Below are 26,160 nucleotides of genomic sequence, written 5' to 3'. Positions count from 1 at the left end.
CCTGTCCCGCATGTGTGATGTTTGGATGTACTGATCCTGTGCAGGTCATGTTTGTTACTGTAATTTAATTATGCCAATGTGCTTTCATCAATTATAAACCCTTAATCTATTTTATGATAATTTATAAGATTCTTGTTTGCATAAAATAAATAATAGGTAACATAATTTATTCTCGGAGCGCGCTGACACACAACAGTTTATATACAGATCATGACGTCATTCATGGCTTTAACAGAATCCCCTCCTCTCGACCGGGACAAAGTGAGGTGAAAAGTTAATTCTAACTTATTAACACACTCCCAGGTAACTTTTGACCCCTCAACATTATCGATCACCACTGAGCTGACAGTTCTAATTAACAGAAAAGACAGTGAGTGCATTCCTAGGTTATCTAAAATCCCCAGAGCTAAGTTTCTGTAGGTTCAACGCTAGGTTAACGACCCATTCATTTCTTCCTAGTTGGAATGGTGTTCATTAACTTAAATTACTCCTTGTCCGTGTCACACAATCCCTTCTTATGAACTCATATTGTTAATCAGATATAGTAAAGCAGATTATACATTTTTACTTAGTTACAGTTCCATTTAAAATGATTTGTTCAGTCTGTTACATTCCCCAGTTTATGTGTTGTAGTTTGTGTATTTGCATGTGTTTTATTTCAGGAAATGGCTTCCCTTCTGAAGCTATATAAAAGCCAGTGTTCTGTTCAGGAGAGAGATATTTGGAGGTAGGGGTTGCTGAGAGAGATTTAGCTAGAGGTTGATTTTGCTGGGAAGTTGATTTTGCTGGGAAGTGGTATGTTCTGTGAGTTTGTTGCTCAGATAGAGCTTATTTGATGTCCTTTGTTTCTTAGTTTGTTTGTGAAATTGTTTAATATTCTGTTTAATTTGTTCCCAGGGGAGAAGGGGAAGGCACCTAGGGAGTGCTTAGGCAAGAGGCCCAGCGGGCATACATATACCCGTAGTATATTCACTGTCTAGGCACACTAGGTAAGACCTGGGCGGACCACCCCCTGTATTTTGGTTAGGGCACCAGGTGGTGCTAAATTAGGTAAGAAGTGGGTAGGCAGGTAAGATAGGAGAGGGGGGGCTTTGAGATTTACTTTCTTTGCTTTGGTTCTGTCCAGCCCCTTTTCCCCATATTACCGTGTAAAGGAATAAAGTCCTTGTAAACGGTACCACATTCTGCCTGTTGTCATCCTTACTCGCACCTACAGTCCATACCTCTTTCACTTCACGGAGAGTTTAGTTGTAGCAGGGTGTTGCGTTCCCTCTTCATAGAGGCGTGCGTAACAAGTCATTTAATCATAATTTTAGCAACAATGTTACACATGGTCTGCCACTGCGAGGACTATTAGCTGTCCGTCCTGTCTCCCTGTAGCGCTGTCTTAGGCGTCTCACAGTACGGGCATTTCAATTTATTGCCCTGGTCACATCTGCAGTCCTCATGCCTCCTTGCAGCATGCCTAAGGCACGTTCACGCAGATGAGTAGGGACCCTGGGCATCTTTTTTTGATTTTCAGAGTCAGTAGAAAGGCCTCTTTAGTGTCCTAAGTTTTCATAACTGTTACCTTAATTGCCTACCATCTGTAAGCGTCTTAATGACCATTCCACAGGTGCATGTTCATTAATTGTTTATGGTTCATTGAACAAGCATGGGAAACAGTGTTTAAACCCTTTACAATGAAGATCTGTGAAGTTATTTTGATTTTATGAATTATCTTTGAAAGACAGGGTCCTGAAAAAGGGACGTTTCTTTTTTTTGTTGAGTTTGAGCAAATCAGCCATTATATGCGGTTTTCTATTACACGGTGTGAAGTTAATTCGGTAAGTGTTGTGAATATCAGTGACAGTGTTTTGCGTAGGACATGCGCATAACGTTTAGAAAACGGGAACAAGTGTCCATGGGACAGGGTGAACAGGATGCAAGGCTACTGAATTGTACCCCCCTGTGTTACCTTGATACTTGGCCTGGTGTCGTTACTAAAATGTTGGTATCGTGACAACACTACAAAGTACTAGATAAAATAAACGTTTATTTCTCACATGCGCCAACTACAACCTTACAGTGGCATGCTTACTTACAGGCCCTTAACCAACAATGCAGTTTTAAGAAAAATAAAAAAAGAAGTTATTTTTTACTTATTTTACTGCTGCTCTTTAATTAACAGTAGCGAGGCTATATACAGGGGGTACCGGTACAGAGTCCATGTGCGGGGTCACCAGTTAGTCAAGGTTATATATACAGTTGAAGTCTAAATGTATTTGGCTAAGGTGTATGTAAACTAATTTAATTTTCTAATTAATGTCAGAATAATAGTAGAGTGATTTATATTAGCCTTTATTTATTTCATCATATTCCCAGTGGGTCAGAAGTTTACATACACTCAATTAGTATTTGGTAGCATTGCCTTTTAAATGGTTTAACTATGATTAAATGTTTCAGGTAGCCTTCCACAAGCTTCCCACAATAAGTTGGGTGAATTTTGGCTCATTCCTCCTGACAGAGCTGGTGTAACTGAGTGTTTTGTAGGGTCTCCTTGCTCACACATGCTTTTTCAGTTCTGCCCACATTTTCTATAGGATTGAGGTCAGGGCTTTGTGATGGCCACTCCATTACCTTGACTATATTGTCCTTGAGCCATTTTGCCACAACTTTGGAAATATGCTTGGGGTCATTGTTCATTTTTGGAAGACCCAATTACGACCAAGCTTTAACTTCCTCACTGATGTTGCTTCAATATATCGACAATTTTCCTGCTTCATGATGCCATCTATTTTGTGAAGTACACCAGTCCCTCCTGCAGCAAAGCACCCTCGCAACATGATGCTGCCACCCCCATGCTTCACGGCAGCGCCTCTTCAACCTCAGGAGGCTGAAGAAATTTGGCTTGTCACCAAAAGCACTCACAAACTTCTACAGATGCACATTCGAGAGCATCCTGGCGGGCTGTATCACCGCCTGGTACGGCAATTGCTCCGCCCTCAACCGTAAGGCTCTCCAGAGGGTAGTGAGGTCTGCACAACGCATCACCGGGGGCAAACTACCTGCCCTCCAGGACACCTACACCACCAGATGTTACAGGAAGGCCATAAAGATCATCAAGGACATCAACCACCCGAGCCACTGCCTGTTCACCCCGCTATCATCCAGAAGGCGAGGTCAGTACAGGTGCATCAAAGCTGGGACCGAGAGACTGAAAAACAGCTTCTATCTCAAGGCCATCAGACTGTTAAACAGCCACCACTAACATTGAGTGGCTGCTGCCAACACACTGACACTGACACTGACTCAACTCCAGCCACTTTTTAATAATGGGAATTGATGGGAAATTATGTAAATATATAAACAATGCTACCTTATATAATGTTACTTACCCTACATTATTCATCTCATATGCGTATATACTGTACTCTATATCATCGACTGCATCCTTATGTAATACATGTATCACTAGCCACTTTAACTATGCCACTTTGTTTACATACTCATCTCATATGTATATACTGTACTCGATATCAGCTACTGTATCTTGCCTATGCTGCTCTGTACCATCACTCATTCATATATCCTTATGTACATATTCTTTATCCCCTTACACTGTGTATAAGACAGTTTTGGAATTGTTAGTTAGAATACTTGTTGGTTATTACTGCATTGTCGGAACTAGAAGCACAAGCATTTCGCTACACTCGCATTAACATCTGCTAACCATGTGTATGTGACAAATAAAATTTGATTTGATTTGGATGCTGTTCTTCGGCTTGCAAGCCTCCCCCATTTTCCTCCAAACATAATGATGGTCATTATGACCAAACAGTTCTATTTTTGATTCATCAGACCAGAGGACATTTCTCCAAGAAGTACGATCTTTGTCCCCATGTGCAGTTGCAAACCGTAGTCTGGCTTTTTTATGGCGGGTTTGGAGCAGTGGCTTCTTCCTTGCTGAGCGGCCTTTCAGGTGATATTGCTATAGGACTCGTTTTTACTGTGGATATAGATACTTTTGTACGGGTTTCCTCCAGCATCCTCTCAAGGTCCTTTGCTGTTGTTCTGGGATTGATTTGCACTTTTCACATCAAAGTATGATGGCTGTGTTGTCCCATGGTGTTTATACTTGCGTACTATTGCTTGTACATATGAACATGGTATCTTCAGGCGTTTGGAAATTGCTCCCAAGGATGAACCAGACTTGTGGAGGTCTACAATTTTTTTTCTGGTGTCTTGGCTGATTTCTTTAGATTATCCCATGATGTCAAGCAAAGAGGCACTGAGTTTGAAGGTAACTTTTGGAATACATCCACAGGTACACCTCCAATTGACTCAAATGATGTCAATTAGCCTATCAGAAGCTTCTAAAGCCATGACATCATTTTCTGGAATTTTCCAAGCTGTTTAAAGGCACAGTTAACTTAGTCTATGTCAACTTCTGACCCACTGGAATTGTGACAGTGAAATAATCTGTCTGTAAACAATTGTTAGAAAAATCACTTGTGTCATGCACAAAGTAGATGTCCTAACTGACTTGCCAAAACTATAGTTTGTTAACAAGAAATTTGTGGAGTGGTTGAAAAATGAGTTTTAATGACTCCAACCTAAGTGTATGTAAACTTCCAACTTCAACTGTACATGTAGGTAGAGTTAGTGACTATCCATAGATATAAAGAGTAGCAGCAGTGTAAAAGAGGGGGGGGACGACGACAATGCAAATAGTCTGAGTAGCTGTTCAGGAGTCTTATGGCTTGGAGGTAGAAGCTATTAAGAAGCATTTTGAACCTAGACTCCGGTACCGCTTGCCCATGCGGTAGCAGAAAGAACAGTCTATGATTAGGGTGGCTGGAGTCTGACAGTTTTTAGGGCCTTCCTCTGTCACCGCCTGGTATAGAGGTCCTGGATGGCAGGAAGCTTGGCACCAGTGATGTACTGGGCAGTACGCACTACCCTCTGTAGTGCCTTGCGATCGGAGGCAGAGCAGTTGCCATACAACCAGTCAATGGTGCAGCTGTAGAACCTTTTGAGGTTCTGAGGGCCCATGCCCAGGGGGCATAGGCTTTGTCGTGCCCTCTTCACAACTATCTTGGTGTGTTTAGACCATGATAGTTTGTTGGTGATGTGGAAACCAAGGAACTTGAAGCTCTCAATCTGCTCCACTGCAGCCCCGCCGATGGGAATGGTGGCGTGCTCGGTCCTCCTTTTCCTGTTGTCCAAAATCATCTCCTTTGTCTTGATCACGTTGAGGGAGAGGTTGTTGTCCTGGCACCACACGGCCAGGTCTCTGACCTCCCTATAGGCTGTCTCATCGTTGTCGGTGATCAGGCCTACCGCTGTTGTGACATCGGCAAACTTAATGATGGTGTTGGAGTCGTGCCTGGCCATGCAGTCATGGGGGAACAGGGAGTACTGGAGGGGACTGAGCACACACCCCTGAAGGGCCTCCGTGTTGAGGATCAGCGTGGTGGATGTGTTACCTACCCTTACCACCTGGGTTCGGCCTGTCAGGAAGTGCAGGATCCAGTTGCAGTGTGAGGTGTTTTAGTCCCAGGGTCCTTAGCTTAGTGATGAGCTTTAAGGGCACTATGGTGTTGAATGCTGAGCTTTAGTCAATGAATAGCATTCTCATATAGGTGTTCCTTTTGTCCAGGTGGGAAAGGGCAGTGTGGAGTGCAATAGATATTGCATCATCTGTTGGGGCGTTATGTGAGTTTAGGGTTCATGGTATTTTGGGTAGGGAATTGATGTTCGCTTTAGCTGTAAGCTAATAAGAAAATTGGCCTACAATGCTGGAAGCTACCGGTGTCGTCTTGCATTGTAAAGTGTTCTAGCCTGTAATGGACATTTTGTTTTGCGAACAGTAACTAACAGTTGCCGTTTTCTACATGCTGCGGTGTATTATTCTAGTGCGTTAACTTCTGTGGGGACCTAAATTGATGCAGCCCAATGACTGCAATGGTTCTCCAGGACAGGCTAATTCTAGCAATGAGTAAGTGGAGCAGGCAAGGTGCTCTCGCGCTATGTAAGGGGACATCAGCTGTGCTGATAGACTTGGTCCTTTTTCAATCAGTAGATGCAAGACATATTTGACCGAAGTGCTGAAAATACCCAAAACTTTAGTACTATTCATGTTCTAGTTTCGAAAAAATACCTAGGTACCAAAGATGGTGGATAAATGTAGAGTTCACTCAGGCTGTTTTCCATAGAAAAAGGTCAGTTCCGGTCTGCTTAAGGGGGTGGCTCTCCCATACAGCAGCTAGGTCTGGTCTACTTAGTTCATTGACTGTAATTGAGGTACTTTATATTATGACAAGATGGTGGCATTTCACACATTTTGTTTTAAAGATTACGCATTAGAAATGTCTTTAAACGCTGATCTAAAATGCTTCTTAGTTTAATTTCTGCTCGGCATCAGACTAATTTTGTGCTTCAGTTGCACTTCTCCACTCTGAGAATTCACAAACCGGCATCCCATCAGCTACGTTTCTCTGGTACTTTTTTCAGTCTAGCCTACTTTTCTCCTGTAAATGCAAGATTAATTATAAACAAAACATTAGGAAATGTAGCTGGCTCCATTTTTTTTCTATAATAAACATTAGTGGACAGATTGACCAGAGTGGACCCTCTCACTTTGCGTCTTCCTCTCTGACTAAACTAACGTTACCAGCCCAAATTATTTTTTTACTGCCACCCTAGTGACCAATTAATAATGAGTGTTGCACTGCCAAGTCTAAGGGTATTTTGGTCACTGTCTCGAACTCTATAATACCCACTGCTGGTAGCCATGTAATTCTTCTAACCGTAAATTCGGTGTCCTAAAAACACATTGCAGTTTTACCCAATAAAGCCTATGCTCACTCACAATTACAGATGCACATTTTGGCACGCTCCTGTCTCATAGATTTTCAAGTAGATTTAAATAAATGATCTCGACCACTTAGGAACCTTCGTCTTCTTGGTAAGCAACTCCATTGTATATTTGGCCTTGTGTGTTAGGTTATTGTCCTTCTAAAAAGTTAATTCAACTCCCAGTGTCTGTTGGAAGGCAAACTGAACCAGCTTTTCCTCTAGGATGTTGCCTGTGTTTAGCTCCATTCCATTTTACTTTTTATCCTGAAACTCCAGTCCTTAACAATTACAATCATAACATGATGCAGCCACCACCACTATGCTTGAAAATGTGGAGAGTGGTACTCCATAATGAGTTGTATTGGATTTGCCCCAAACATTTGTATTAGGGACAGAAAGTGAATTGCTTTGCCATTTAATTTTGTTCAGTATCACTTGAGTGCTTTGTTGCAAACGGGGTGCATGTTTTGGAATATTTTTTTTATTCTGTACAGGCTTCCTCCTTTTCACTTTGTCAATCAGGTTAGCTTTGTGGAGTAACTTCAATGTTGTTGATCCGTCCTACATTTTCTCCTGTCACACCAATTAAACTCTAACTATTTAAGTCACCATTGGCCACATGGTGAAATCCCTGAGTGGTTTCCTTCCTCTCCAGCAACTGAGTTAGGAAGGATGCCTGTATCTTTTTAGTGACTGGGTGTATTGACGCACCATCCAAAGTGTAATTAATAACTTCACCACGCTCAAAGGGATATTCAATTTCTGCTTTTTTACCCATCTACCAAAAGTTGCTCATTGCGAGGCATTGGAGAACCTCTTGGGTCTTTTGGTTGAATCTGTGTTTGAAATTCACTGTTGACTGAGGGACCTTACAATTATCTGTATGTGTGGGGTCATGTTAAACACTATTATTGTACACAGAGTTAATGTGACTTATTAAGCACATTTTTACTGTTTAGGCTTACCATAACTAAGGTGTTGAATACTTGACTCAAGAAATTTAGAAAAACGCAATTCTACTTTTGAGTTTACTTTTTTATTTATTCTATTTTTAAATTTGAGCATGTAACATTTAAAAAAATGTTTTTTACCTCTAACTAGGCAAGTCAGTTAAGAACAAATTCTTATTTTCAATGACGGCCTAGGAACAGTGGTTTAACTGCCTGTTCAGGGGCAGAACGACAGATTTGTACCTTGTCTGCTCAGGGATTTGAACTTGCAACCTTTCGGTTACTAGTCCAACGCTCTAACCACTAGGCTACCCTGTCTCCCCAACAAAATGTGTGGAAAGAAACCGTGTGAATACTTTCTGAAGGCATTGTAACTTGGTCAAATTCATACAAGTTGAACTTTGAGTGTGTTGCTACATGCCCACATGTCTAAACTGGTTTGTTATAATATTCATGGTCTCACTGTTGCCCCCCTCTACACAGAAATGGCTCCAAGTGACTGATCTGTACAAGGAGGTGTACCATCACCTGGCCCGCTATGTCCCAAAGATCTACTGCCTGGGGCCCAACCTGAACCCCCAGAGTGAGGACTTGCTGGCCCAGATGCTGCTGCAGGCCCCTCTGGAGTGGTACCTGTGTGGGGAGGACCCCTCCACAGGCCTGGCCAAGCTGGAGCAGAACAACCAGCCCTCACAGCTCTGCGGACACGTCTTCAAAGTGGGAGAGCCCACCTACTCGTGCAGGTGGGGGTAGTTAAGGTCTCGTTCAGACAGACGGAGACACGCGTGCACATACTAGCTGTCCTTTCCTGTGAATTGGGTCAGGTTAGCCCTGTGTTGAGTCTGAGGTCAAACCGTAAGCTTCCTGGTAAGCGGTACTCTCTGGATAAAGTCAAGGTCACTTCCACTTACAGGAGCAGCTTGCTAATACTAGCCAATTCCATACACTCAGGTGTGTGTTCAATGGAAAACAATTGGGACTCATACCCAGGCTTATTGTACTTGTATAGCCTAATTGTACATCTGTTCCATGAGTATTGCTGTTTTAAATTTTTATTGGACTCCTTTGTATTGGCTTTGAGTGACATGTTCACTGGGTCATGTTAATATGGGATCTAGACCTGACCTGGTTGAACATTGGAGGATGATGTTTGACACTGTTGGCTGTCCCTCCTGCCTCACTCACCGTCAATCTCTCCTGCAGGGAATGTGCTGCAGACCCCACCTGTGTGCTGTGTATGCAGTGTTTTCTGGGCAGTGTGCATAAAGAGCATCGCTACAGGGTAAGAACGACAACAACCTCAACCACGCACTCAATGGTTCAGTAGAGGCAGACCAGCAGCCTAAACAATGGCTAGGTTTCTGTAGAGGTGCTGTCGCAGAATGGTTAAGTGAGTGTGTGATTGGCATGAGACGGGTCACTCAGTTGCTGCTCTGAATCCAGGCTGAGGATCAGGAAGGCTAATCCCATTTGAGGCTGGCCACTCTGCTGCCATGTGGTCCTCGGGATGGGTGCACCTAGGCTCCTCAGCTCTGTTCATCCAGGAGTAGGTACAAGTTGCCCCTAAGCACTGATACAGGGTCAGATATGTAGTTGCAGTCCTATTAACGAATTAAGGTTAGGATTGGGGATAGCGTGAATGGATCCATGGTAAATTTGGCCCGGAGTGCTGACTCATGCATTCTGGTCTTATCTTACTCCACTTGTTTGTGTTCTAGAGCATTGTAGAACATTCTACTTCAGGGAAATCAGATGTACATATGTCTGTTACAGGTTATGTAGAAGATTCTAGTTGTTGTCGTCTTCCAAGTGTAAATGATCCATCAGCTTCTCTGTCTACCGTGTGTGTCTACACAAGTGTTATCTTGCCTCACATCTCTTGTCTGCCCTCCAGATGACGACCTCTGGGGGAGGGGGTTTCTGTGACTGTGGAGACACAGAGGCATGGAAGAAGGGCCCTTACTGTCAGAAACACGAGCCCAACATCAGTGACTCCTGTCAGGAGGTGAGCATCTCTTAGCCACAGCTATATTGCGTCTCATTGACATCCAATAAATATACACAGTTCATTCACTGCTGTTGCTCTTACACATGTTATTACGTTACAAGTTGTTAGAGATTGCGAATTGGCACTCTAAAATAGGCTTTCATTTGATTGAATCATTGTTTGAGTTCGACACTCCCATAGTTGCAGTGCATTTGGAAAGTATTTAGACCCCTTGACTTTTTCTACATGTTGTTATGTTACAGCCTTATTCTAAAATGGATTTTAGAATAAGGCTGTTTACACACAATACCCCGTGATGGCAATCTACAGTCGTGGCCAAAAGTTTTGAGAATGACACAAATATTAATTTTCACAAAGTCTGCTGCCTCAATTTGTTTGATGGCAATTTACATATATTCCAGAATTGTCAAGAGTGATCAGATGAATTGCAATTAATTGCAAAGTCCCTCTTTGCCATGCAAAGGAGCTGAATCCCTAAAAAAACATTTCCACTGCATTTCAGCCCTGCCACAAAAGGACCAGCTGACATCATGTCAGTGATTCTCTCGTTAACACAGGTGTGAGTGTTGACGAGGACAAGGCTGGAGCTCACTCTGTCATGCTGATTGAGTTTGAATAACAGACTGGAAGCTTCAAAAGGAGGGTGGTGCTTGGAATCATTGTTCTTGCTCTGTCAACCATGGTTATCTGTACAGAAACACGTGCCGTCATCAATGCTTTGCACAAAAAGGGCTTCACAGGCAATGTTATTGCTGCCAGTAAGATTGCACCGAAATCAACCATTTTATCGGATCATCAATAACTTCAAGGAGAGCAGTTCAATTGTTGTGAAGAAGGCTTCAGGGTGCCCCAGAAGGTCCTGGTGCTTGCTGGACTGTCTCCTGAAGTTGATTCAGCTGCGGGATCGGGGCACCACCAGTACAGAGCTTGCTGAGGAATGGCAGCAGGCAGGTGTGAGTGCATCTGCACACACAGTGAGACGAAGACTTTGAGGATGGCCTGGTGTCAAGAAGTGCAGCAAAGAAGCCACTTCTCTCCAGGAAAAACATCAGGGACAGACTGATATTCTGCAAAAGGTACAGGGATTGAACTGCTGAGGACTGGGGTAAAGTCATTTTCTCTGAATCCCCTTTCCGATTGTTTGGGGCATCCAGAAAAAAGCTTGTCCAGAGAAGACAAGGTGAGCGCTACCATCAGTCCTGTGTCATGTCAACAGTAAAGCATTCTGAGACCATTTCATGTGTGGGGTTGCTTCTCAGTCAAGGGAGTGGGCTCACTCACAATGTTGCCTAAGAACACAGCCATGAATAAAGAATGGTACCAACACATCAACCGAGAGCAACTTCTCCCAACTATCCAGGGACAGTTTGGTGACAAACAATGCCTTTCCAGCATGATGGAGCACCTTGCCATAAGGCAAAAGTGATAATCAAGTGGTTCGGGAGCAGAACTCGATATTTTGGGTCCATGGCCAGGAAACTCCCCAGATCTTAATCCCAATGAGAACTTGTGGTCAATCCTCAAGAGGCGGGTGGACAAACAAGACTCACAAATTCTGACGAACTCCAAGCATTGATTATGCAAGAATGGGCTGCCATCAGTCAGGATGTGGCCCAGAAGTTAATTGACAGCATGCCAGGGCGGATTGCAGAGGTCTTGAAAAAGAAGGGTCAACACTGCAAATATTGACTCTTTGCATCAACTTTATGTAATTGTCAATAACCGCTTTTGACACTTATGAAATGCTTGTAATTATATTTCTGTATTCCACAGTAACATCTGACAAAAATATCTAAAGATACTGAGGCTGTAAACTTTGTGGAAATTAATATTTGTCATTCTCAACTTTATTCCACGACTGTACACACACAATACCCCGTAATGGCAAAGCAAAAACTTTTTTATTAAACATTTTTAGCAAATGTATTAGAAAGAAAAAAAAACATTTATTTACATAAGTATTCAGACCCTTTGCTGTGACACCTGAAATTGAGCTCCGGTGCATCCTGTTTCCATTGATCATCCTTGATGTTTTTACAACTTGATTGGGGTCCACCTGTTAAATTAAATTGATTGGACATGATTTGGAAAGGCACACATCTGTCTATATAAGGTCCCACAGTTGACAGTGCACGTCAGAGCAAATACCAAGCATGAGGTTGAAGGAAATGTCCCTAGAGCTCCGAGACAGGATTGTGTCGACACAAAATTGTATTGAAGGTCCCCAAGAACACCGTGGCCTCCATCATTCTTAAATGAAGAAGTTTGGAATCACCAAGACTCCAATGGATGCTCTGACTGATCTCTAGAGTTCCTTTGTGGAGATGGGAGAACCTCCCAGAAGGACAACCATCTCTGCAGCACTCTACCAATCAGGCCTTTATGGTAGAGTGGCCAGATCGAAGCCACCGCTCAGTAAAAGGCACATGCCAGCCTGCTTGGAGTTTGCCAAAAGGCACCTAAAGAACCTCAGACCATGAGAAACAAGATTCTCTGGTCTGATGAAACCAAGATTGAACTCTTTGGCCTGAATGCCAAGCGTGACATCTGAAAGAAACCTGGCACCATCCCTACGGTGAAGCATGGGGGTGGCAGCATCATTCTGTGGGAATGTTTTTCAGCAGCAGGGACTGGGAGACTAGTCAGCATTGAGGAAAAGATAAACGGCGCAGAGTACAGAGGGAACCTTGATGAAAACCTGTTCCAGAGCGCTCAGGACCTCAGACTGGGAAAGAAGGTTCACCTTCCAACAGGACAATGACCCTAAGCACACATCAAGACAATGGAAGAGTGGCTTCGAGACAAGTCTCTGAATGTCCTTCAGTGGCCCATTCAGAGCCCAGACTGAAAATGGCTGTGCAGCAACACTCCCCATCCAACCTGACAGAGCTTGAGAGGATCTGCAGAGAGGAATGGGAGAAACTCCACAAATACAGGTGTCTAGCTTGTAGCGTCATACCCGAGGCTGTAATCAGTGCCGAATGTGGTTCAACAAAGTACTGTGTAAAAGGTCTGAGTACTTATGTACATTTTGATATTTCTGTTTTAAAAAATTTGTAATACATTTGCAAACATTTCTAAACCTGTTTTTGCTTCATTATTGGGTATTGTGTGTAGATTGAGGGGGGGAAAACATGTGTATTTCGCTGATCATTATTTAATTGTCTATTTGCAGGATCCACTGGCCCACCTCTCAACAGACATGATTGCCCGCTGCTATAATGTCTTCTCCGTTGTGCTGAAATACGCCGTGGACATGCTCACCTGGGACAAGGAGGATGAACTGCCCCCGGGCCTGGAGCCTCCGTATGTACACACACACACACACACACAAAGTAATTTGTGATCAGTTTTAATGTTCTTGCTGGTCATCATGACAACCCAATAATTTCCATCTATATCCAGTTGATAGTCATGTTTGTCTGCTTCTGATTTCTCAGAGACCGAAGTGACACTTATTACTGCATGCTCTTCAATGACGAGGTGCACACCTACGAGCAAGTCATCTACACCCTTCAGAAGGCGGTCAACTGCACCCAGAAAGAAGCAGTCAGCTTCGCCACCACAGTGGACAGAGATGTGAGTCGTGTGTGCGTGTAGCCCGCAAACCTACGGCATCATTGACTAATGGCTTGATATGTGTGTAATCATCTCCTGCTATACAGGGAAGGAAATCGGTGCGCTTTGGCGACTTCGCTTTCTGTGAGCTGGCCAAGTCGGTCATTGTGGTGAGTAGCCTGGTTTGGGGATCTGGATGTATCTCATTGAAATCTCATGACATCATACCGCTGCTACCAATTAACCTGTTAAGTCATTTTCAATGAGTCCCTATATATTAATTGTGTGTGTGTGTGTGTGTGTGTGTGTAGAGGAACACGAGTCGTCAGTCCAAGCCCTTGCGGGTCCAGGTAATGCACTCCTCGGTGGTGGCTCATCAGTGCTTCGCTCTCAAAGCCCTCCACTGGCTGGGCCACGTCATAGGATACTCAGGTCAGTCTCCTTCCACTCTACATACTATTAACGTGAGTATTGTCTACCTGTCGTTGGATGGTGCACTCCGTGTCCTCTTGAAATATAAAGAACTTAACACAATATTTAAATGTTTATTGGGGGTGGGGGGGGGCCTGTGTGTTCACTGCGTGTGCCTGAGGGCCCATTGACACTGTGTGTGTAGATGCTCTGAGGAGGATCCTGTGTCAGGTGGGCCTAGAGAGGGGGCCAGAGGGTGAGAACTCCTCCCTGGTGGACACGCTCATGCTCTGTGACTCCAAGATGTGGAAAGGTGAGGAGGAACTGCATATTTTTAGTTCTTGACAGCTTTGGGAACAGTTTCACTCAATAATAAAAATCCTCAGATTTTGGGATGGGTATTGACCGACCCCAACCCTATCTCCTGCAATGCGCATAAAACACAAACACTTCCATGAGTTCTGACTCTTAACACCTCATTTCTACTCTAGGAGCCAGGAACGTCTACCACCAGCTCTTTATGAGCAGCCTTCTCATGGACCTCAAATACAAGAAGCTGTTTGCTATCCAGTTCGCAAAAGTAAGCTTCTTCTTTGGATCCTTAATATAATAAGCCACTATGGCCGCCTAGCACCGCTATTTGGGAAGTCACCACCTTTTACAGGTGGTAGTCTATTCCGCTCCTCAAACTAGGCTCGGCATTGCTGAGCGAGCGTGATTTTAATTCCACAGAATTATGCAACTGAACCGATAGACCGACAAGCATGACCGGTCACCGGTCAAATGTATTTTCGCCAGCTAACCGGTTTAATAGTTACCCTAAAACATACTGTTAGCGAATAGCTCTGAAAGAGAATTTGATACTGTCTTGAATTGAAGATTGATATGTCAAACAAATGTATTGTATTGTATGAATATGAGTGTTTTCATAAAGATCATCCCATGAGCTCTCTGACAGAGACTGACACCCTACCCATTTGGTCATGTAAGCATACACCAAAGTGGGTATAGTCTTATCATAACAGCAGATTGAGGGTATTTGGCACGAGGCCTGGATGAGGCGTTAACTGCGCCCATCACATCCTTTTACTCTGTCCTCCTGGGTGGCATAGCTGAGAGGATGGAAAGACAGCCGGCTTTACAGCAGGCTTTTCTCTCCGCCTGCTTGACATGTAACACAGCCCCACACATGCCCAGTCCCTGTCGGACCCATCAACCCAAAATCCTAGGCTGTCCGCTCTGCTCTCACACACCCAAACCCAAAGCTCTACAGGTGTCTTGAGCTGAACCTGAGAGCATAGATATGCACTCACTCGATCACACAAGCTGAACCTGAGAGCATAGATATGCACTCACTAGATCACATGAGCTAAGACTTAGACCGGATATTGGGTAAGATTGACTGCCCAAAGTCTTGCGTGGAGGAATATTGAATCCAAACTTTTTGATTAGACTCAATTTGTCTCTGATACTATTTTGTGATTCTGTATCTATGCTCTCTGAGACCTGGGTGGTCAAGGATCAGAGCGCTTTAGATGCTTAGTAGGGGGAGTAGGATGAAGTTGACCGTAGACACTCATCTGAGGTCAGTTTTGCTTTCCCTCTCCAAAAGGGTTAAGCTTACGATTTGGCAAGTAAGCTGATCCTAGATCTGTGTCTAGGGGTAACTGCTCACCAGAGCTTAGAAAGGTATTGGGGGAGTGGGGAAGGGGGGCCCACGGCCTTTGACCAGGAGGTGAATGTCCCCCTTGTCATTTAGAATTACCGGCGCCTCCAGACAGATTTTATGGAGGATGACCACGAGCGTGTAGTGTCAGTGACCTCTCTGTCAGTTCAGCTCTTCACCGTCCCCACCATGGTGAGTAACCCAAAACTCCATGCCTGACCGCACACATCTCAACACACACCTCTTCTCTTGTCTTCCCCCATTCCACTGCTGTTAGAATTATGAGCGCTTGCAGAGCGACTATGTGAAAGATGACCACGACAGGGAGTTCTCGGTCACTGACCTCTCGGTGCAAATGTTCACAGTGCCCTCCCTGGTGAGTACAGGCTGCACGGGTCGGGGTGACGTGAGTACCACCCGAGATGGGACGCATGCTGAGAACCACAAGGATTTTTAGACTGTTAATTGATGTCACGTCCATAGAGTGAAAGGATGGCCGTCTTAACCACGAGTGTGTCATCTTCATTATGTTCAGAATATCTCAGTTCTCGTCGTTGATTCCTTGAAAAGGGTGTTGCATGCCACACTGATGTTTTAGATGTTTCTTAAGTAAAACAACATTATACATCTAGGATCCCATTTCTTGTGTTTATCACAATAACTATTATAGGAATGAAACTGTTAAAGATTTGTGATCACCCTAGCAAAGTATGCTATTCCAGTTCTATGCTAATGCTGTAGTGTAATTTTAAAGGGATACTGCGAGTACTTACCCAGAGTTGGATTAACTCGTGAATACCGTTTTTAAAAATATTTTTTAAATATATACAGTGGGGCAAAAAAGTATTTAGTCAGCCACCAATTGTGCAAGTTCTCCCACTTAAAGATGAGAGAGGCCTGTAATTTATCATAGGTACACTTCAACAATGACAGACAAAATGAGATTTTTTTCCCCAGAAAATCACATTGTAGGATTTTTAATGAATTTATTTGCAAATTATGGTGGAAAATAAGTATTTGGTCAATAACAAAAGTTTATCTCAATACTTTGTTATATACCCAAACGTGTTCTGTAAGTCTTCACAAGGTTTTCACACACTGTTGCTGGTATTTTGGCCCATTCCTCTATGCAGATCTCCTCTAGAGCAGTGATGTTTTGGGGCTGTTGCTGGGCAACACGGACTTTCAACTCCCTCCAAAGATTTTCTATGGGGTTGAGATCTGGAGGCCACTCCAGGACCTTCAAATGCTTCTTACGAAGCCACTCTTTCTTTGCCCCGGTCGGTGTGTTTGGGATCATTGTCATGCTGAAAGACCCAGCCACGTTTCATCTTCAATGCCCTTGCTGATGGAAGGAGGTTGTCACTCAAAATCTCACGATACATGGCCCCATTCATTCTTTCCTTTACACGGATCAGTTGTCCTGGTCCCTTTGCAGAAAAACAGCCCCAAAGCATGATGTTTCCACCCCCATGCTTCACAGTAGGTATGGTGTTCTTTGGATGCAACTCAGCATTCTTTGTCCTCCAAACACAACGAGTTGAGTTTTTTTACCAAAAAGTTCTATTTTGGTTTCATCTGACCATATGACATTCTCCCAATCTTCTTCTGGATCATCCAAATGCTCTCTAGCAAACTTCAGATGGGCCTGGACATGTACTGGCTTAAGCAGGGGGACGCGTCTGGCACTGCAGGATTTGAGTTCCTGGCGGCGTAGTGTGTTACTGATGGTAGGCTTTGTTACTTTGGTCCCAGCTATCTGCAGGTCATTCACTAGGTCCCCCCGTGTGGTTCTGGGATTTTTGCTCACCGTTCTTGTGATCATTTTGACCCCATGGGGTGAGATCTTGCGTGGAGTCCCAGATCTCCGTCGATTATCAGTGGCCTTGTATGTCTTCCATTTCCTAATAATTCCTCCCACAGTTGATTTCTTCAAACCAAGCTGCTTACCTATTGCAGATTCAGTCTTCCCAGCCTGGTGCAGGTCTACAATTTTGTTTCTGGTGTCCTTTGACAGCTCTTTGGTCTTGGCCATAGTGGAGTTTGGAGTGTGACTGTTTGAGATTGTGGACAGGTGTCTTTTAACAAGATAACGAGTGGAGGACAGAGGAGCCTCTTAAAGAAGAAGTTACAGGTCTGTGAGAGCCAGAAATCTTGCTTGTTTGTAGGTGACCAAATACTTATTTTCCACCATAATTTGCAAATAAATTCATTAAAAATCCTACAATGTGATTTTCTGGATTTTTTTTCCTCATTTTGTCTGTCATAGTTGAAGTGTACTACCTATGATGAAAATTACAGGCCTGTCTCATCTTTTTAAGTGGGAGAACTTGCACAATTGGTGGCTAACTAAATACTTTTTTGCCCCACTGTATAAACCTCTGCATGCGGTACAGTATGAAGGATGTTAGTGGTAGTTTTACAAGCCAATGCTAACTATTGTTAGCGCAATGACTGGAAGTCTACAGGTGTGGTAGCATAACCGGTAACTTACTGCACACGGAGACATAAAAACGGTATCCACGACTGGGTAAATTGGGCCGAAATGCCAGAATATCGAAATATCCCTTTTTAAGTCTGTAGTATATTGTCATATTTTTACATAGATTTGCCTGGATTGTGTTTAGGGGCGATTTTTGACTCCGGCATGTTCTTCTACTTGAGGCCTCTAACCCTCATCCTCTCCCCCCTGGCCCAGGCGCGGATGCTGATCACCGAGGAGAACCTGATGACCACCATAATCAGGACCTTTGTGGACCACCTGCGCCACCGCGACTTGCAGGGCCGCTTCCAGTTTGAGCGCTACACCGCCCAGCAGGCTTTCAAGTTCCGCCGCGTCCAGAGCCTCATCGGAGACCTCAAGTAAGATGACTGTGCTAACACAGGGCTGTGTGTGTAGATTAGTTAAGTGTTGTCCAAAGCCAGTGTGTGTTGTAAACAATGTTGTTTGTGTGTGCGCGCAGGTATGTCCTCATCAGTCGGCCCACAGAGTGGAGTGACCAACTCAGGGAGAAGTTCCTGGAGGGCCTGGACACCTTCCTGGAGCTGCTCAAGTGCATGCAGGTTAGAACTAGTCACTGTTAGTGGTGGGGGACTGCGCGTCCGTAACCCCTCTGAGCTTGATTGAGACTACACGGGTCTATGGAACAGAGTGACGATGTGTCTATGTGTATCTCTGTAGTCTAAAGGTGCTTCCTCTCGGTCTCCCCTCATTCACCTACACTGCCCTACAAAATAAGATTTGGTGAAAGAAATATGATGGTAGAACTTGCTTCCACATGTCCAGTTCTTTCACATCAGATAAGAACGAGGCATTTAGGTCAGAGGAATGCATTTCTAACTCCTATGTAGAGGTCGACCGATTAATCGGAATGGCCGATTAATTAGGCCGATTTTCATGTTTTCATAACAATCGGAAATCAGTGTTTTGGGGCGCCGATTTGCCGATTTTTATTTATTAAATACATTTTTTTTACACCTTTTTTATTTAATCTTTATTTAACTAGACAAGTCAGTTAAGAAAACATTCTTATTTTCAATGACGGCCTAGGAACGGTGGGTTAACTGCCTCGTTCAGGGGCAGAAAGACAGATTTTCACCTTGTCAGCTCAGGGGATCCAATCTTGCAACCTTACATATAACTAGTCCAACGCAATAACGACCTGCCTCTCGTTGCACTCCACAAGGAGATGCAGTAAGCCAAGTTAAGTTGCTAGCATTAAACTTATCTTATAAAAACCAATCAATCATCACTGGTTAACTACACATGGTTGATGATATTACTAGATATTATCTAGCGTGTCCTGCGTTGCATATAATCTGACTGAGCATACAAGTATCTGACTGAGCGGGGTAGGCAGAAGCAGGCGCGTAAACATTCATTCAAACAGCACTTTCGTGCGTTTTGCCAGCAGCTCTTCGTTGTGTGTCAAGCATTGCGCTGTTTATGACTTCAAACCTCAAACTCCCGAGATGAGGCTGGTGTGACCGAAGTGAAATGGCTGGCTAGTTAGCGTGCGCTAATAGCGTTTCAAACGTCACTCGCTCTGAGCCTTGGGGTGGTTGTTTCCCTTGCTCTGCATGGGTAACGCTGCTTCGATGGTGACTGTTGTCGTGGTGTTGCTGGTTTGAGCCCAGGGAGGAGCGAGGAGAGGGACTGAAGCTATACTGTTACACTGGCAATACTAAAGTGCCTATAAGAACATCCAATAGTCAAAGGTTAATGAAATACAAATGGTATAGAGAGAAATAGTCCTATAATAACTACAACTTAAAACTTCTTACCTGGGAATATTGAAGACTCATGTTAAAAGGAACCACCAGCTTTCATATGTTCTCATGTTCTCAGCAAGGAACTGAAACGTTAGCTTTCTTACATAGCACATATAGCATTTTTACGTTCTTCTCCAACACTTTGTTTTTGCATTATTTAAACCAAATTGAACATGTTTCATTATCTACTTGAGGCTAAATTGATTTTATTAATGTATTATATTAAGTTAAAATAAGTGTTAATTCAGTATTGTTGTAATTGTCATTACAAATACATTTTTTATTTTGTTTTTTTAATCGTGCCGATTTAATCGGTATCTGCTTTTTTGGTCCTCCAATAATCGGTATCGGCGTTGAAAAATCCATATTCGGTCGACCTCTACTCCTATGTTCCTCCCCATGTCTGGTTCATTTTGGGGGTGGTGTTTAGCAGCGTCTGTGCTTTCTGTCTCTCCCTCATCAGGGAATGGACCCGGTTGTGAGGCAGGTGGGCCAGCACATTGAGATGGAGCCTGAGTGGGAGGCAGCCTTCACCCTGCAGATGAAGCTCACACACATCATCTCCATGATACAGGAGTGGTGCGCTACAGATGTGAGTGACTTGACATATACATGAACACTCACACACTTTTCTCTCACAAACTCTTTGTTGGTCACTCACAAACATGCACCTGCCTTTTCTCACCTGTGGTTCCTACTGTTTTTTTTACATTTTCTTCCTGTGTGTGTCCAGGAGCGTGTGCTGATTGAAGCCTATAAGAAGTGCCTGACAGCCCTTACACACTGCCACAGTGGCTTCGCCGATGGGGAGCAGCCCATCACACTGAGCATGTGTGGACATTCTGTGGACACCATCCGCTACTGTGTGTCTCAGGAGAAAGTCAGCATCCACCTGCCTGTGTCCCGCTTACTTGCAGGTCGGACACTAGCACACAGCTGAATGACAGACCGCTGATGCTTTGGCTATGATATTGACGGAGATTCTACCCTTTTGTTAATATGGTCACTGCTTTTTTCTGTTTAGGTCTCCACGTTCTCCTCAGTAAGATGGAGGTGGCCTACAGATTCCCCGAACAGCTTCCGCTGGTAAGTAGGGCTGTCACGGTGACCGTATTACCGGCGGTCACGAGGTCATGACCGCAGTCAAATTCCACGTGACTTATTAGTCACGGTAATTAGGCTTCTCCAAGCTCTGATGCTGCTGATGGTCATTAGTAGCCTACCAAATGTCCTACTTGTCTGGTGCTTTGCACTCTATTGTCCCTCGAATCACCCTGACATTAATGCAAATGTCATTGAACATCTGAATCAAACAGATGTTCATGAGAACCCATGAGCTCATGTTGCACAACATTTCTATAGGCTATGCAGTTGCGTGAGGAAACAGTGATGTCCTCCATTTAACCTGATGCGACGAGCAATGCCGTATCCGGGAGTGTAATTATAGCCTCAAGCTCATTACCATAACGCAACGTTAACTATTCATGAAAATCGCAAATGAAATGAAATAAATATTGGCTCACAAGCTTAGCCTTTTGTTAACAACACTGTCATCTCAGATTTTCAAAAAATGCTTTTCAACCATAGCTACACAAGCATTTGTGTAAGAGTATTGATAGCTAGCATAGCATTAAGCCTAGCATTAAGCAGGCAACATTTTCACAAAAACAAGAAAAGCATTCAAATAAAATCATTTACCTTTGAAGAACTTCGGATGTTTTCAATGAGGAGACTCTCAGTTAGATAGCAAATGTTCAGTTTTTCCAAAAATATTATTTGTGTAGGAGAAATCGCTCTGTTTTGTTCATCACGTTTGGCTAAGAAAAAACCCAGAAAATTCAGTCATTACAACGCAAACTTTTTTCCAAATTAACTCCATAACATCGACAGCAACATGGCAAACGTTGTTTAGAATCAATCCTCAAGGTGTTTTTCACATATCTATTCGATGATAAGTCACTCGTGGCAGTTTGGTTTCTCCTCTGTTCAAAATGGAAAAATACACGCACCTGGAGATTACGCAATAGTTTCGACGGAGGACACCGAGCGGACACCTGGTAAATGTAGTCTCTTATGGTCAATTTTCCAATGATATGCCTACAAATACGTCACAATGCTGCAAACACCTTGGGGAAACGACAGAAAGTGAAGGCTCATTCCTTGCGCATTCACAGCCATATAAGGAGACATTGGAACACAGCGCCTCAAAAATATGGCTCAATTCCTTTATGAAATTTCATCTTGGTTTCACCTGTAGCATTAGTTCTGTGGCACTCACAGACAATATCTTTGCAGTTTTGGAAACGTCAGTGTTTTCTTTCCAAAGCTGTCAATTATATGCATAGTCGAGCATCTTTTCGTGACAAAATATCTTGCTTAAAACGGGAACGTTTTTCATCCAAAAATGAAATACTGCCCCCAGAGGTTCAAGAGGTTAAAAAGAGGATCCCATCAGCTTTCTATGGGCTAGGCCTACTATATTTATTTCTCAACGTTCTTAATATTAAGCACATTGCTTCTCATTACAACAGGAGTATAGCCTACCTGGCTGGCGTGAAAATGCATGATAATGGTGCAAATCAAAATGAATTTCACGCATATACTAAATGATATATTATTAATATGTACTATTATTTAGTGTATGTATAGACAAGATTTAAATCAAGAATAGTCTGATTGGTGACAATATTACCATATCACTTTTTCATGCCTTTTTTGCGACTTTTTCTAATCATAGGCGCACACGTCATGTAGCTTAGCCCATAGGCCTATATTTTCTAAACTAAAGTTGCCAATTAACTTCTTAAAATGAAGCACATTAATCAACCGGTGTAGAGTCTAACTGGCATACATAGGTGGCGTGTGAGTTTCAAGTTTGGGGAAGAGAACTATTACTGTAAAAGTGTACCTTTTTTTAATAAAGCATTACATGCATAATTGCATTTGCGGTCACTTTTGAGAATGGTGTTCCCCCACGCTAATTGTTTGCATGTTGGAATATTATGGCCATTTGCCGTGTGCACATTGCTGCGCTTATAATGGGAAGAAATAGTTTATCAACATTTGAACCTAAACGTTCTGATCTGTTGCATCAGCCTCATTGCTTTTAAAAGTTGTATTTTTTATGTTAGTGTTTGTATTAATCTGTCGCATCCCACAACTGTCACAGACTATGTTTTGAAGTATTTATTTCTCGCACAGAAGGACAAGTTGACCAATAGAATAGGTCAACTTTTGTACTATGGGGTACAGTAGAATGTCATGGGTTTGTGCTTTTGCTGTTTGTTAGGCCTGCTCATCTTGTTGGCTGACAGTAAATGTGTACAGTTTTTTCCAACATCTTCAATATAAGCGCCTCGGAATTTGATAAGGACACGCGCAGGTGCGTCCCTGACGTGTCTGTCTTCACTTGTAGCCTGTGAGAAGGACCTGTGATGTCTGCAGGACCCGATGACAGGCATTGGCTGATAAGAATTGAGATGCAGTATCTGAGAGAGCCATGTGAGTGCGAGGCGCTTCGGAGCGCACAGTGGGCAGAAGGGAATTCTAATGATTATATTCAGCCCAAGGGCACAATGGCCGCAAAAAGCATGGATTTTGTTTTAGGGATCATTATTGCCACAAAGGGGATGCCGCCGGGAAATTTGAGGAATTATCAAGTGCATGTGAAAATGTGAATGAGGGACTGATTAAACGTGTGCTGCCTGCACAACAAAAAAACGAAGCAGAGCTCGTGTCTTTTCATGCAATCGCCCCAAAATCATCATCATTAGTCTCGTCATGCAGTTTTAGAATGTATTAAAATCAAAACATATAGCACAACGTTTGTAGAACAACCTAAAGTTACATAAATACCTCTAAATGAAGCGTATAGGAGGACCTGTTTCTTTGTTAACCGCTCAACACAGAATGGCCACATGCGCGCACTCCCTCGGAAATCACTTGGAGAGAATATCCTTTCTATTTTATTCAGCTATGTTCAATTGTATTCTTCCTACTATAAAATAATGCTACTGAATTCTATGCAAATCTTGTCTGTTAAATGAACTAGTGTAGCCCACAGCCATATGGCATAGCCGGATCAGGGTCTAACATAAGGGCAACTTGGAGTATGTGATTCTGTTCTTCTGAAATAGACTACATTTTCTTCATATCATGCTTCCTTAGACCTGTCTAAAATAAATAATGGATTTATTGTGACGGTGTAGGCTATATTACATGGATTTATTAGACTTTGGAACATCTACGTTTTAAAAAGGTCTGCGTCAGTGGCTTGTAGGCTATGCGTGGAAGCCAGGAGATGCTAAATGTGTTTGTCAATTACCGTGAGACCGGCAGTTATTTGCTTGACAATCACCCACTGACACATTTTCATCACTGCCACAGCCCTACTGGTAAGCATGCAGGAGTTGTCTGTGTATTTCTGTAGCAGCTTGCCTTGGCAAAACGTGTGTCTTTTCTAATAAATGCATCTCATTTGTCTACAGAGTGAGTTAAGCCCCCCCATGCTAATAGAACACCCCCTTCGCTGCCTGGTCCTCTGTGCCCAAGTGCACGCCGGGATGTGGAGGAGAAACGGCTTCTCATTGGTCAATCAGGTAAAAATGTCCCCTTCCATCACTATAATACCTTTTTTCTTTCTTTTCCCTCTGCGCTGTGTATCAGAGCACTAACACGTGTGTGTTGTTGTTCTTGTGGCATTTATAATGAAGGTAGTTCATAGTGTACTCTGGTTGCAGATCTACTACTACCACAATGTCAAGTGCAGAGTGGAGATGTTTGACAAGGACCTCATTATGCTGCAGGTCAGTTTTTCTTTTGTTTCAGCTGACAACTTAATGACGCTAACGTTAAACAGAGGCGCTTCGGGCTTTAACGAGAGCGTGCGCGCGTCTGTCGCCGTTATCGTTCTCTACAGGCCGGCGCTTCCATGATGGATCCCAACCACTTCCTGATGATAGTCCTGAGCCGCTTCGAGCTCTACCACATCTTCAGCTCCGCCGACTGCAGGAAGAGATACAACCGGGAGAACGCCAACAAGGTCTGCTCTCTCGCTGACAATGACAACTTAGATTAGGCTTTTATGCTCTTGCTCATCTCGGACTTACCTGACTCCCTGTGCCTCTGTCAGGACGTGGTCCAGCAGAACAACACCCTAACGGAGGAGATGCTGCACCTCATCATGATGGTTGTGGGTGAGTGCCACTCTACGCTACTGCTCACTAGGACTGGTTTTGTTTCAGCGTACATTGTATTCTGAGCCTCTGTTTGACTTGTTTCCTTATGTTATTGACATTTATTTTTTATTTTTTTTGAAAGTGGGTAAATGGTTGGGGTTTAGCTGGTAAATGGTTGGGGTTTGGCTACAGTACCTGACGGGTATGTGTGTATTCAGGTGAGCGTTTTGAAGCTGGTATCGGCCAGGTGGAAGGCTGTGACGAGATCAAGCGGGAGATCCTTCACCAGCTTTGTATTAGACCCATGGCCCACAGCGAGCTGGTCAAAGCCCTGCCTGAAAACGTAAGGCTTTTCACTCGTGCTCTCTCTCTGCCTCTCCCTTCCTCCCTGTCTCACCACATCTAGATCAGGCTGACTTCCCGGCTGCAGTTTCCACTTGGAATATCTCAACAACGAGTTATAGCCAACAATATTTAACTAGTTACGTAAGCTGTCGTGGCATCTGCTTAGATGGCTCCTATTTCCCATGATCTACACGCCATCTGCACTTTTGGGTGTGACGTTTTCTCTGCAAGTGGATTAATAGTGTATCTATTTGACTAGCCTGACACCTAGTGGCGAATCTAGGCGGTGCAGAACAGGTGCAAGTCGTAGCTAGTAATGTCGGACGGTTAACCCAGAACTAAAATGTTTAGTGATTTGGTCAGATATATTTACGTAGTCCACATGAGATTAAGCTTGGCCAAATGACCGCTAGGAAGGAGGCTGTACTAAAGAGGCTGTACTAAAGCCAACCTGTATGTGTCTGACACTTTATCCTTTAGGAGAACAAGGAGACTGGTATGGAGAGAGTGATCGACTGTGTTGCTTCGTTTAAGTAAGTAGCTTTCTTCAGTTGTTTGATGTTACATTAAGTCTCAACTGACCACTTCCTGACCACCCAGGTTGTTAACGTAAAATAGTTTGTTCCTGTTTACTTGGCTAAATGAAGATCTGACAATTGGATACGTATGACGCGCCCCGTTGTGTCCAGCTGTGTGACATGTTGATCACACATGCCCTCTGTGCCCACAGGAAGCCTGGTGTGACAGGCAGAGGGCTGTATGAGCTCAGGCCAGAGTGTGCCAAGCAGTTCAACCTCTACTTCCACCACTACTCCCGGGCTGACCAGTCCAAGGCAGAGGAAGCCCAGAGAAAGCTGAAGAGACAGAACGGAGAGGACACAGGTAGAGCGTCTCAACGAGAAACACTTGCTTCATCTCTGTGGTGATTGGTCA

At 43.6% G+C, this 26,160-nt stretch overlaps 1 protein-coding gene across 2 annotated transcripts in view; it reads left to right on the top strand.

The window, feature by feature from the left end:
• LOC112253256 (E3 ubiquitin-protein ligase UBR2) overlaps positions 1-26,160 on the top strand; it is a 44,561-nt gene that overhangs the window by 5,825 nt on the left and 12,576 nt on the right. The window contains exons 2-23 of one of the 2 annotated variants that reach the window (XM_024425286.2): positions 8,274-8,533; positions 8,994-9,072; positions 9,685-9,795; positions 12,974-13,104; positions 13,239-13,377; positions 13,464-13,526; positions 13,668-13,788; positions 13,973-14,080; positions 14,259-14,347; positions 15,711-15,809; positions 18,132-18,295; positions 18,397-18,496; positions 20,169-20,297; positions 20,439-20,622; positions 20,730-20,791; positions 24,193-24,303; positions 24,445-24,510; positions 24,624-24,746; positions 24,837-24,900; positions 25,101-25,225; positions 25,708-25,760; positions 25,958-26,109. In XM_024425286.2, coding sequence (XP_024281054.1) covers positions 8,274-8,533; positions 8,994-9,072; positions 9,685-9,795; positions 12,974-13,104; positions 13,239-13,377; positions 13,464-13,526; positions 13,668-13,788; positions 13,973-14,080; positions 14,259-14,347; positions 15,711-15,809; positions 18,132-18,295; positions 18,397-18,496; positions 20,169-20,297; positions 20,439-20,622; positions 20,730-20,791; positions 24,193-24,303; positions 24,445-24,510; positions 24,624-24,746; positions 24,837-24,900; positions 25,101-25,225; positions 25,708-25,760; positions 25,958-26,109 — 2,533 coding nt within the window. Of the gene's footprint in view, positions 1-8,273; positions 8,534-8,993; positions 9,073-9,684; positions 9,796-12,973; positions 13,105-13,238; positions 13,378-13,463; positions 13,527-13,667; positions 13,789-13,972; positions 14,081-14,258; positions 14,348-15,526; positions 15,626-15,710; positions 15,810-18,131; positions 18,296-18,396; positions 18,497-20,168; positions 20,298-20,438; positions 20,623-20,729; positions 20,792-24,192; positions 24,304-24,444; positions 24,511-24,623; positions 24,747-24,836; positions 24,901-25,100; positions 25,226-25,707; positions 25,761-25,957; positions 26,110-26,160 lie in introns of both variants that reach the window. The other variant, XM_024425279.2, reaches the window with a different exon arrangement.

The sequence above is a fragment of the Oncorhynchus tshawytscha genome, linkage group LG01 (assembly GCF_018296145.1).
Source record: "Oncorhynchus tshawytscha isolate Ot180627B linkage group LG01, Otsh_v2.0, whole genome shotgun sequence".
NCBI lineage: Eukaryota > Metazoa > Chordata > Actinopteri > Salmoniformes > Salmonidae > Oncorhynchus > Oncorhynchus tshawytscha.
This window is presented reverse-complemented; position numbering and strand designations above follow the sequence as displayed.